Source organism: Protopterus annectens, chromosome 13.part0, assembly GCF_019279795.1.
Source record: "Protopterus annectens isolate FY-2018-M chromosome 13.part0, PAN1.0, whole genome shotgun sequence".
NCBI classification, from domain to species: domain Eukaryota; kingdom Metazoa; phylum Chordata; order Ceratodontiformes; family Protopteridae; genus Protopterus; species Protopterus annectens.
In genome coordinates, this window is record NC_056747.1 from 1,174,549,991 (window position 1) to 1,174,562,243 (window position 12,253).

The 12,253-nt window shown below is 41.3% G+C and overlaps 1 protein-coding gene across 1 annotated transcript in view; it reads left to right on the forward strand.

The window, feature by feature from the left end:
* DHX8 (DEAH-box helicase 8) overlaps positions 1-5,002 on the forward strand; it is a 959,075-nt gene extending 954,073 nt beyond the window's left edge. Inside the window, exon 23 of the mRNA XM_044055176.1 lies at positions 4,186-5,002. Within this exon, the coding sequence (XP_043911111.1) occupies positions 4,186-4,405 (220 nt within the window). The 3' untranslated portion in view covers positions 4,406-5,002. The remainder of the gene's footprint in view (positions 1-4,185) is intronic.
* Positions 5,003-12,253: the final 7,251 nt, after the last annotated feature.

Sequence of the window (12,253 nt, forward strand, 5' to 3'; positions counted from 1 at the left end):
GTCTTCTCCTGAACCAGCTTCCTCAAGGCTTCACTCTCCCTTCCTGCAAGACACACCTTGAAGAGCTTCCCGTCCATCATCTTCCCTCAAATCACCCAAGAACCTATCAGAAGTGGATGTGGACAAGAGATGAGGAAATTTCTCACAGCTCAGATTCAGTTGGGTGTTTTACCGGCTCCATCTCCCATCAGACCCATGAGCCTCTCTCTCTCAACCCTAGCCTTTTGCTCCTACTTCGATTTGTCGTGTGATTTCAGAGCTTTCAAATCTGAGATTCCCAAGTATGTCTGTGTCAGATCTGAAGACTTGTTGTTCTACCGCTCTGACAGTTTATCTGACCCAGATCTGACCTTGTCAGATCCAGAAGGTTCTTGAGGCTATAGTGTTGGCGCTGGATCTGATGGATTGGGATTGACTCCGATGGTGTCAGAGCCATCCCTTCCTCTCAGAGCTTCAGGACTGGATAGCTTGGCTGCAATCTCTGCCTTGAGAGCATAGCTGAGGAGATTGGGTTTTGTCCCTCACAGGCTTCTTCTGATCTAGTGGGTGTAAGGCTGAGGTCCCCCATGACTTTAGCTTTCGAGGTAGTGGAGAGAGCTTTTTCCTCATCTTTGGAAAATACTTCCTTCACCCCCCCCGGGTCCACCCTACACTTAACTGCCTTCTGTGGAAGCTAGACCTCTTTATCCAGTCCCATTGGGACAGCTGGCCTGATCAAGCCTCAAGACTGTCTTCATTCAGGACACTGCTGGTACTTTAAAGTTCTCTCCGGAACTTCCCATCAAAGAGTCCTCTTGGAAGTGGACGTGCAAGAAGAGGTACATAGACTCCCCACAAGAGGCTTTAACTGAAGACATTGACTTCGATGAAGGGAAAGGGTCCCCCAGATTACCTCTTGAGGATGCTTCATTTGGAGGGATTGTCAAACTTCCGAAACTGAAATGAGGCTTATTTCTGACCCCTCCCTTCCCAAGAAGAGTTAGTGTTTCTTTAGGCTTTCGGTACTAGCTCAGTTACAGCTTGGTTAGTCTACCCAGCTGATGGGATGGTAGACCTCCTCTCCCGCTATGCTTGGAAGAACGTGGACATCACAGAACCCATCCCTAAATGTCAGGACACATATCTTGTTGCACCTAAAGATAGGGCTCATTGGAACAAGGGTCCCCAGTGGATGCTGTGGTGGCTGCAGCAGCCACCAGGAAAGAACTAGCGGAACAGAGGTCCCTCCTCCTAATAAGGAATCTAGGGCATTGGACAGGTATGGAAAGCATGTCTATGCTTCAGCAACCTTTGCTCCCAGGTCTCTAATCTGTTCCCTCTGAAACCTGATGATGTGCCAAGTAATTCAAACAGTTTTTCAATACCCTCTGAGTCCATTTCTGCTGTAGATAAGAAAACAGTTTATTTGCAGCCACCCTCCAGTCATTATCCAGTGCTTTCATGAGACTGATATCTCATGCTTCAAAGGGAACTGCTAGAGCAGTGGGTTCAGGCTAAACCATTAAAAGGCATGCCTGGATACACCTTTATGATTTTGCGGAGCCCTTCAAGTCTTCATTCATCAACGCCCATTTTGATAGGCCCACTTTATTTGGACTTAGTGAAAAACACTCTTACCAGGAGCGAGCAAGATAGAAGACACCTTTTGCCATAGGAATCTATTTTTCTACACCTCAAAGGACCTTCTCACAAAACCAGTGAGAGGGTAGGAAATTCTGGTTCAGAAAGTCGCAGGGTTCTTCTGAAGACTCATAGGGAGAAAAGATCCCCTTGAGGCAGGGGGGATTCCACTGGAAGATGCCATCCTCGTAGCAGATGTGGCCTGCAACATCATGGCTTCAGAGGTTCATTTTCAGATAATCCCTTTCAGAGTCCCTGAAGGATTACTCAACTGCTGTACTGTGGGAGCAGTTGGAGGATGACTATATCTGCACCCACAAGACTGGTTTGCCATTACCAAAGATTCTTGGATGCAGAATATCATATTCAGACACTATTATACACCATTTTCCCTTGCTCCCCTAAAATACAACAGAAACATTTCTGACATTCCACCCAGTAAGAGGAAAACAGCAGCTACAAAAATAAAAAGATGCTAGAAAGAGTCATCCAGCTGGTCCCACCAGACCAGCTAGGGTTCGGAACTTATTCAGGATTCTTTCTGGTGCCAAAGAAGATTGGGGACCTCAGACCAATTTTGAATCTCAGCAATCTAAATCTGTTTCTGAAACACTCGAAGTTCCATATAGTCATGGTTCAGTTCATCCTGCATCTTTTGAGGAAGGACAATTGGATGTGCTCTAGCCACAGGATGCATACTGTCATGTCAAGATACACAGGTGCTCCAGAAGACACCTGTCCTTCCGGTTAGGGAGCCAGTCACTTCCAGTTCAGCTCCCTGCCCTTTTGTGTCACCAGAACTCTCAAAAGTGTTCAAATGTATGGCAGTAGTTGCAGCTCACTTGAGACTGCAAGGATTCTAGGGGGTTATGTATCTAGATGACTGGCACCTGTCTGCTTCCACCAAGGATCTACTAATTCAAGCCAGGGACCAATTGCTCCATCTGTCTTCACAGCTGGACATTACCATAAATTACTCCAAGTCTCAGCTTTGTCCATCACAAACTAGAGTTCATTGGTGCCGCTTAGACATGAAGTCATAATTAGCAAGTCTCCCTTAATCAAAATAGGAGACCTTAAAGAACCTGATAGTACAAATCCTTACTCTTCGTTCACTTCCATCCAAACTAGTCTACACCTGTTGGATTCCATAGCAGCTTCCATATTTCTAGTTCCTTTGGGGCAGTTCACATGAGAATACTATGGTCAATCAAGCATCAGTCAGTGTTGACTTCCGTTCGCATCACAGTGGTTTGTATGTGACCCATAGCATGGTGGATTCATGAGGAGAAAGCTTCTCAGGGCTGCCCCTTTATACTTCTTTCCCCCAAAGTCACAGGGACTACTGACCCCTCCAGTTAGAGTTGGGGAGTGGCATTATTTGAGAAGGACAGTCCAAGGCATGTGGACTTAGACAACCAGTTTTCACATCAGTGTCCTAGAAATAAGAACAGTCCTATATGCGTGGCAGGCATTTTAAGATGTTCTCCCTTTTAGGGATGGTTGCAGTTCAGATGGACAACATGTCAGTAGTCTGGTACATCAACAGATAAGGGGGAACCAGATCTCCCACTTTGCAGGGTGGCAGTGAGAGAGAGGCAGTGAGCGATCTCTTCAAACTGCTTTCTCTGGACAACACATATTCCTGAGAAAACCCGTGTGCTAGCGGACAAACTAAGCAGGACCATTTTAATCCCTCATGTCAAAAAGACCCTTTACCATGAGAAGACCCTTTCTTCGAAAATCTGAGCTCACTCTGCAAGAGTCTTGGTTACCTGGGGTGAACTTGAAGTATTCTTTTGGCAGCAACTTGGTCATCTACACGTACATTCAGTAAATATTACAAGATGGACTTTTTCCTGGATCAAGAGCAGGTTTAGTTTGGACTGTCCTTCAGAAACTCCTGCACTCTAATCCTCCTGCTCCCCCCCTTGCTATTGCGATCTTGGAGTTGGTATATTTAATTTAGGGGGGGTATGGGGGGCACAGCCTCCCACATGTGGGGTGCAGGGGGCTTGTCCCTGCAGAAACGTAGTAGAAAATGTGTTTGCTAGTTAGAGGGTGTTATAGGTGGAGAGGATGTTATTTTACATATGCATTGTAGTTTTCAATGTTATGAAGCACACTTTCAATGTTTTGGGTTTTCAGTGTTTTGAATTTTTGATGCTATGGTCTCAATGTTATAAAGTTCAACGTTATGAAATTTGAATGTTATGAAGTAGACCCCTTTATAACCAACCCTTAGTCTTACATTAGTCATTGTTCCATTAGGTGATCTCACATATCCTTGTTTTTACAGTATCGTTCAGGTCAGCCTTTACATCGTTTTAGATCCTTTCACTAACTGTGGATTTATGCCTGTATTTTTATGTAGAAAATATATAATCTTTTGCTGTACATTGCTTATTGGTCCCAAACTGTCTTCATAGTTGTCAGTCAAGCATAAAACAATGTGTTTTATCTTGCATTTCTGTTTATTTGAAGTGGTAAAATACTGTCATTTTTATCAGTTGTATAGTAATGTTCAAAGCCGCAGTCCATTAGAAATTTTGTTTTCTGTTTCAGGGTTGTATATCATGAATTGGTACTTACCACCAAAGAATATATGCGAGAAGTGACTACTATAGACCCTCGATGGCTTGTCGAGTTTGCACCAGCTTTCTTTAAAGTGTCAGATCCAACAAAACTGAGCAAACAGAAGAAACAACAGAGACTGGAACCCCTTTATAACCGTTATGAAGAACCAAATGCTTGGAGAATCTCCAGAGCTTTCAGGCGTCGTTGAAAGATTTTGTGTCTGCAGCATAAGAAAAGGGAGCGAACTGTAGATATATTTATTTTTAAAAAGCACCAGTCATTACAGCCTGGCTGTAAATATATTTTCTCTTTTAAACTTTTGGGTAAATAATCAGTGAAGAGACTGATTTTGTTTAACCAGTTTAAAGCACCTTTTGGACAAAGTGCTCTGGTTGAAATAATCTGAAGTTAAAAGTCAGTTAAAGCAAGATGATCTTTCAGCTTACTATGTTCATTTGTGACTTATTCATGCCACATGGCTCTTAAAGGTATGCGTTTGCACATTTTGTCATTAGCCATCAGTTAAAGTACAAAAAGTCCTAATGGCCAAGATCTGGCTTGAAACTTGTTGTTGGTATTTGGACACCTGCAAAAATCTGTTCTTGTATAACTGCATACAGTTTTTTTCAGTATTTATTTGGTTCACTTTTTCAGTAATGTCTACTGATTTTAAAGTGTAAATATTCCATTGTACAGTTATCACTACCCACCCTTGTAAGAAAAGAAATGCCTAAGAATCATTCACAAGTCATGTAGGGCAGTCATTTGACTGTAAATAATAAAAAGTTGGTTCCTGGTTTTCTAATCGGACTGATGTTTGATAAAAAACTTAGTTGTAAGACCATGTTTCTTACATTTTTATTTGAATGCTTTGGCTAGGGTTTCCTGTTTTTCGCAACAATGTTTTGAGACCATTTTCATCTGTTAGTGTAATCATATTTATTCAGGGTAAATATCTGAAGCTGAAGATGCATGTTTCACTTTGGAGAAAATTAACTTTTTTTTATTTTATTTACCTTGATGATCAGGTTAGTCCAACTAGGCTAGCAGCCTGTTTTCAGAGGAAACTCATGATGGTATTTATACTAGGGGGAACTTTGACCAGGGCATTGGGTACTCTTTCTGATAGGTGCTGTGGGATCTTTTTCTTATAAAGTGAATTCAAATACTTAAGTGAACAGCACAAGAAATGTGGGTGTGACAGATACAAATTAGCATTTCCAAAATTTGCTCTGCAAATAGCACATGACGTGCAGAGCTTCTTTTGGCTTTTTCCCGGTTAGGGGTTGCCACAGCGGAACTCTGGTCCGCTAATGATTGGCAATGAACTTTTACGGTGTTGAGTTGCCAGCCCGGCGCCCAACCTTCAAAAAAGGCACACCCATGCATGCACACACCTACCTGCATGTCTGAATTCACCCGACCGCTGGGAGGACATGCGGACTCCGCACAGAAAGGCGCTCCAGCTGAGAATCGAACCGGAGAATCTCTTGCTGTGAGGTGACAACACTAACTGCTACACCACCGCGGCTCTACATGATTTCCAGAGCTAAGCTTATAAAATATGTGTAGTTTGCAAACTCTTCGTATTCAGTTATGTATCAGTTCATTTTATTACAGAAAATATAGCTTGTTGCATTTGTTTGACATATGGGAACTTTGCAAAACTGCATTTAGCATAAGTATTCACCATTATTTGCAAACATTGCTAGTGAGTTTTGCATCATCTCTCATCAGCAAGTCAGCTTTTTCATATTGCAGTAGGCTATGTGCTGAGGCGGGCACTGGTAGCAGTATTTCAGTGTGGCAAAGTGATATCAAGACACACAGTAGCATAATGTAGTCAGCAAGCAAGGCACGCAAGATGGAATGTGTATAAGTGGCCCATACTGTGTGTACCACTAAAATTCCATTATCTTCCTATGTACAACTCCTCCCTGCACTTTATCTCCAACATTCCACATTGCCAGATTGGTACATAACCTAACTCTGGCCTCCCGCTATGCATCTTTTCACAAGTTTGTGGGGAGTTGCCAGCACCTGTTTCTAACTAGTAAAATATACTTTTTGGCTAATAAGTATTTTGATTTTTTTATGTTAGTAATTGATCTGTAGTGGGATAAATATGGTTACAGTTCTTGAACTGAGTTTTAGGTCTGTTGTATTTGAAAAAAACAATTTGGAGACCCTGAAAGAAAAGCAACCAGAAAAGGTGAAAAGAAAACACTGCTTGGGAAGAACCCTGCAGCTGTTCAGCAAAAAGCAGTTCAAGTTTCAGCTTTAGTTCAGGAGATGGCTTCCAGTAATTTAGAGGAAAAAAGTCAAATGTACTACTTAGGTGATTAAAATAAACATTAAAGGAATACATCAATTCAAATAAAGACTGGAAAAACAAGAAGAATCTTTAACTAGCTATTCAGAGGAACTGATAAAAAATGCAAAATCAGAGTTTAAAATGAAAAAAGGCTGGCTGAGTATAAGGCTTCATAAGAAGAGCTGTTTCAAAAAATAATAGTGTTAGAAGACCGAGCATGCAGAGGAGACTAGAGATTTTCTATTATACCAGAAAAACTGGAAGGAACAGTCAATTTTATGAAAGCACAAATAAGCAACTGGACTAGTGTTCCACAGTAGAATTTGTTAATTGAAAGGGCACATCTGAGTGTGTGCTCCACACCTGGCCATGAGAAAGCAGCCAAGACCTATATTAGTAAAAATGCAGTCATACTAGCAAAAAGAGTTGAGCCTGACAAAACTGTGGCAGAAGGACAAAGTATCAAAAATTTGAGATGGCAGAGTTTGTGGAAAATGATTATTCACTATACACCTGGCAGAAGAGAAGCACGTTTATCCAAAGCAATTAGGGAATGTCGAGAGGCAGGTGTGAGATTCAGGTTGCTGTATCCAGCTCTCTTTGGAGGATCCAGTGACATTTTCGAAGCTGAACAGGCTGAGGAGGAAATGAAAAAGTTTAACAAAAAAGTGGTCCAGCAAGCAGAAGGGGACTCTGCTTCTCATTCTTCTGACAATAAAGCACAGAGATACTTTGCAAGTGAAACCTTTTCCAGTGTTCCAAAGGAAAATGCTTGAGACAGAAAAAAAAACAGAAATTGACTAGAAAAATCAGGAGTATCTCTGGCTTGAACCAAAGTCTGGTGTTGGGAGATGGAGATGATCAGGAAGAAGACCAGCAGCACTGAAATTAGTGTGTAAATGTAAGACTGTAAACCATCAATCACATTTTTGAAATATGGTTGTGCAAAATAAAACTGGCTGAGAAAAGACTGGACATTTGTTGACTTTGTTAAACTTGTGGATGAACTCTAAAGCATATACCTCACATTATGTTATTAATGTTTAGAAGGACACAAGGGAAACAATTTACATAAGTAAAACAAATTTTCTTAGTGTTTGTATAAAAAAAATCTGAGGTGTAAACTGCATGTAGTAAATTGTTTTTGTATAGTGGGCAGTAACTATTTTTGAACAGATGAAACAATGAAGAGGATTGAAAATATGGCCATCTCAAATGAATTAATGGATCTGTGCAACTCCTGCTCTCAGGTGGCGAAACACACTCTGCACTGTGGCTGTGATGCCTTGGAAACCTCCAGCAGGGCAGCAGCCACAGGATCCGTCATTAGAAGACATGTCTGGCTGAGGGAGCAGTCCCTTTCTGAAGATGTCAAATCCACCCGTCAGGATGCCCCCTTAGACAAAGACTTTCTTTTTGGTCCTAAGGCTGAGGCTGGCCTTAAGAAAATGGAGGATAAAGCAAAGTACTTGCAAACTGTCAAGGGCTTCCTTCAGGTCCAACCTTCTCGTTTCAGCTGGAATTACCCTACTAAACATTGATCCTTTCCAGCCCCCCAGTGTAAGTCGAGACAATTGAGACCTCTTGGGGAAAGGAGCCAAAGACAGCACAGTGGTCTAGACAGTGGCAAACAGACCCCAACAGACCTGTGCGATCACAACCCCCTTGACCTAGGAGGGAGCTATCATGACTCATGCATGGCACTCCCTTCCCTCTCCCCTCCCCCAGGCTGGGGGAGAGACTGTCACAATTCCACAAGAAATGGGCTCCCATTAGCAGGGATCTGTGGGTGCTAAACATCATTCTAGAGGTTAAAAGCTCAAGTTCAAACAACTCTTGATTTGCTCAGGCTTCCAAGATATTTCTCCAAGCCAAAAGACAGAGGCTTTAACCCAATAAAGCTTCTGTGCACTCAAGGCTCTGTGCTGGCCTTTCTGGTTTTGGATTTGGATGTTCTGTGGAACCTGTACCAAAGTACTTACAAGGAAACGTTTTTTATTCTAGACCTGTCAATTCTCAACTGATTCTTACAGGTCACAAAATTCAAAATAACTCAGAATATGGCTTCATGGTAACCTTACATCTAAAAGATGCATACCTCCATATCCCCATAGAGAAATAACACAGAAGGCTCTTATGCTTCAGAGCAGGTATGATTCACTATCAGTTCTGTGCTCTGCCCTTTGGCGTGTCTGCTACACCTAGGATCTTCACAAAATGCCCAACCCTGGAGATAGCCTTCTGCAGGACAAAGGGAATTTAGATTTATCCTTACTTAGACAATTTTCCTTGGACAGCCGTATTTCTCTATGCCTTCCCCCATACCACTGCTACCCATGATATTGCTGAAAATAAAGGATGAGGGACCAAGGGCAATTCTGAAAGCCCTGGGTTTGCCAAGGCAGCACTGGTATCTTCTGTTGCTCAATCTAACAGGGAGCCATGTCAGCTGCCCCAGAGAGTGGACCTGCTGATGCAGTAATACACCCTAACCTGCACAACCTCATATTGATAGCTTGGTTGTTACCTTGATCCTATGGAAGGAGTCACTGCTCAACAGGCAGGTCCTGGACAGTCTAAAAGAAGCCAGGAGACCTAGCACAGGGAAGTCTTATTCTGTCAAATGGAAAAGGTTTATTCTTTGGTGCAGACAAAAGGGAACAAAGCCTCATCAAGCCCAGGTCTCTTTCATTCTGTTATACTTATCCAGCCTTTTTGAAAAGATCCCTCCTTCTCTTCTATAGCAATCCGTGCTTCAGCTATTTCTGCCGGTCTTCTCAACCTCTTCTCTTTTTGCATCCCCTCATGAAAAGATTTAATAGTTGTGTGTGTCAGGCCGACTTTCTTTTGGCCTTTATAATCCCTATTCCCGTTAAAGTTTGTAGTGTTTTTTTTGATAATTACATTTGTTGTTTGGTGTGCCTTCTTTATATATGTGTGTGTGTGTGTGTGTGTGTGTGTGTATATATATATATATATATATATATATATATATATATATATATATAATTGTGTGGTAATTTAGATAGTTAAAATAGTTGTATGGTAAACTTTGACAAATAAGAGTTTGCAGTGCCTTTTGACATTTAGTTTAGAATAATTGTTGGTGTGCCTTCTCGTATATAAATATATTTAGTAGCGTGTGGTTATTCAAGTAGTAAATAGTTGAAATACTTCTGTGGTATATCTTTACAAATAAAAATTTCCTGTTATTGTCTTCATGTGAGAGTGTAATTCGCAGAAGGCTTGCTTAAGTTAAGAGGGCCTTTAACCCGTTTTAGTTAGAGGGTTTGTTATTGAGTATGTGTGTATGTGAGGGCATAATGTCAAAACAGAAGGAGCAGAAAGATCAGAAACCTTCAGGTTTTAAAACATGCCCTAAATGTTCCCAGAAAATGCTCCTTACTGATGGACATTCGGGGTGTGTCTACTGTCTGGGACAATTCCACTTACAAGAATCTTACTCAATTTGTCATGCGTTTAGTTCTAGGGTCCTCCAAGAAAGAAAAAATAAATTGATTTTGAGGGGCATGATAAAATCTTCCTTTCAAGAAGCCATGGAAGATGGTCAAAGTCCAGCAAAATCTACTTCGGCTGGTGAAAAAATTTCTAAGAGGTCTTCTTCCTGTATTTTGAGCACATCGGAGCCATCCACTAAGCTTCCTAGGTTGTCTCCCACAGACACTCAAAAAGTTGACTCAACAAGACCTGCTGCCTCTGCTCCACCCTTATCAGAACCGAGAGCAGTTTGTTTGGAGCCGCTACCCAGTGTTGGAGCTGATCTCTCCATCACTCAGGTCTCCCATATTACAATCTGCAATATCGGCACCATCCTCTCGATCCTCCAGAAGCCTATGTGATACAAATGTGACATGTCTGGCGAGAGATATGCTTGAAGGATAGCTTCATTGAATCCAGTCATGAAAACAGTCCAGTTATGAATTAGAACAGCTGTGTGTGCAGTCTTACATATCTGTGCAGTAACAGATGTCAGGGTATTAAAAGGTTATGGGAACAGAATCTTGTATTAAGTTTGGAAAGTGCTGTGCATGGTGTCTGTTTATCCAGTAGCAGATGTTAGGGTGCTAATGTGTGCAGTTTCACATGTCTATGCAGTAACAGATGTCATAATGTTATGGGAACAGAAAATATCTGTGCAGTATCAGATGTCAGGGTGTTATGGGAACAGAATTTTGTATTGAGTTTAGAATGTGCATGGTGTCTGGTTGTCTGGCCAACACCCAGTCACTATGCCACATCAGCTTAAGGGATGCATGACTAAAGTCATGTACAGTTGTTTACACTACTGTTCTGCCTGTATAAAATAAGGGGTTTTCCAGACAGCAGACTGAAATCTCACCTACAGATGGATGCACCGTGTAAGACTTATGGTTCCAGATGAACTGATGTTCGGTCTGACTCTTCCGGGATTTCCCAGTCATTGAAAAACTCGAATGAATTTTCATAGTTTAAATGGTGATGTTCTTTCTTTTTCTTTTATTGTATTGTATAATAGTATGAATTTTGATATCTAAGTAAAGCATTGAAAGTAACTGAAGTGTTGAGCCTCTTCTTTACCCTTGGTAAACTTTAAGTTAGAACATTTGCGGAATAGAAGGAAAATAAAATAAAATATTTGGCGTAATCTTCAGGATTCCGAAATGTTCAAAAAGAGGTTACCAAGGGAAAAGAGTAGTGATAAGGAAAAACGTATCGCGGGTTGGGATGATGTTCATGTATATAGTAAATTAGCTTCAGAATGGTTTGAAAATACAGGGTTATGTGAAAATTGGGATGAATTATTAGCCTCTGGTGAATCAGAAGATGTTATAAAAATGTCTTAAAACTGTAGAAATATGTAAAGGAAAGGAATTAAGTGCTGTATGCAGACGCGGCTAGATCCTGCTGTATGCATGCAGAATAAATGCATTACCATTTTCATATGATGAAATTAAAAGCAGAAAACCTGCAAAAACACATAGATGAAGTGCAAACTAAAATAGTTATGTTACAATGCCAAAATATGTTGTTAATGGATAAAACGGATGCCTACCAGAACATAGCTGAAAGAGCTGCAGTTTGGGTAGCCCATTATAAATGTAAGAGGAAAAAAGGAAAAATAAATGAGAAGAAAATCCGCCGGCAAGTAGCGGTGACTGGGGTAAGCTGGGATCCAGACAAATGGAATGGGGACATTTGGTATTCCCAGGATGAAGAGGACAGTGACCCAGCTGGTAGTTCAGAACAAGATGAAATGGTGGTAAAAGATGTGAAACCATTTCTTAGGCAGAAAATGATAGAGCCTGGCCCATTACCACAATGGGATGTGGCCGGTAATGTAATATTAGTGCAGAGGGGACCGACAGTCCTGGATAAGGTACACATAGATTACACTATGCAGAAGATTACAGATATCACAGCAAAGTTTAAACAGCTCCCTGGTGCATCATTATTGACATGGGTGGTATGATTGCATGATATAGGGGCAGGAACTCTAATGATGGATCGGGATGATGCAAAGAAATTCTCTACTCTCTGTCCTGATCCCACTATACAAGATGAATTCCAAAGTTTTTCTGATGAAGAGAATATTACAGTTTTACAGTCGATGGTGCAGGGGTGTAGCAAAAAATACCCAACAGCATCTGATTGGCCTGCCAATGATAAACCGTGGTATGCTTTAAAAGGTGCCGTACAGAGACTAAAAGAAGAAAGAAGTATGGGGGAAAGAGATATGGGAGC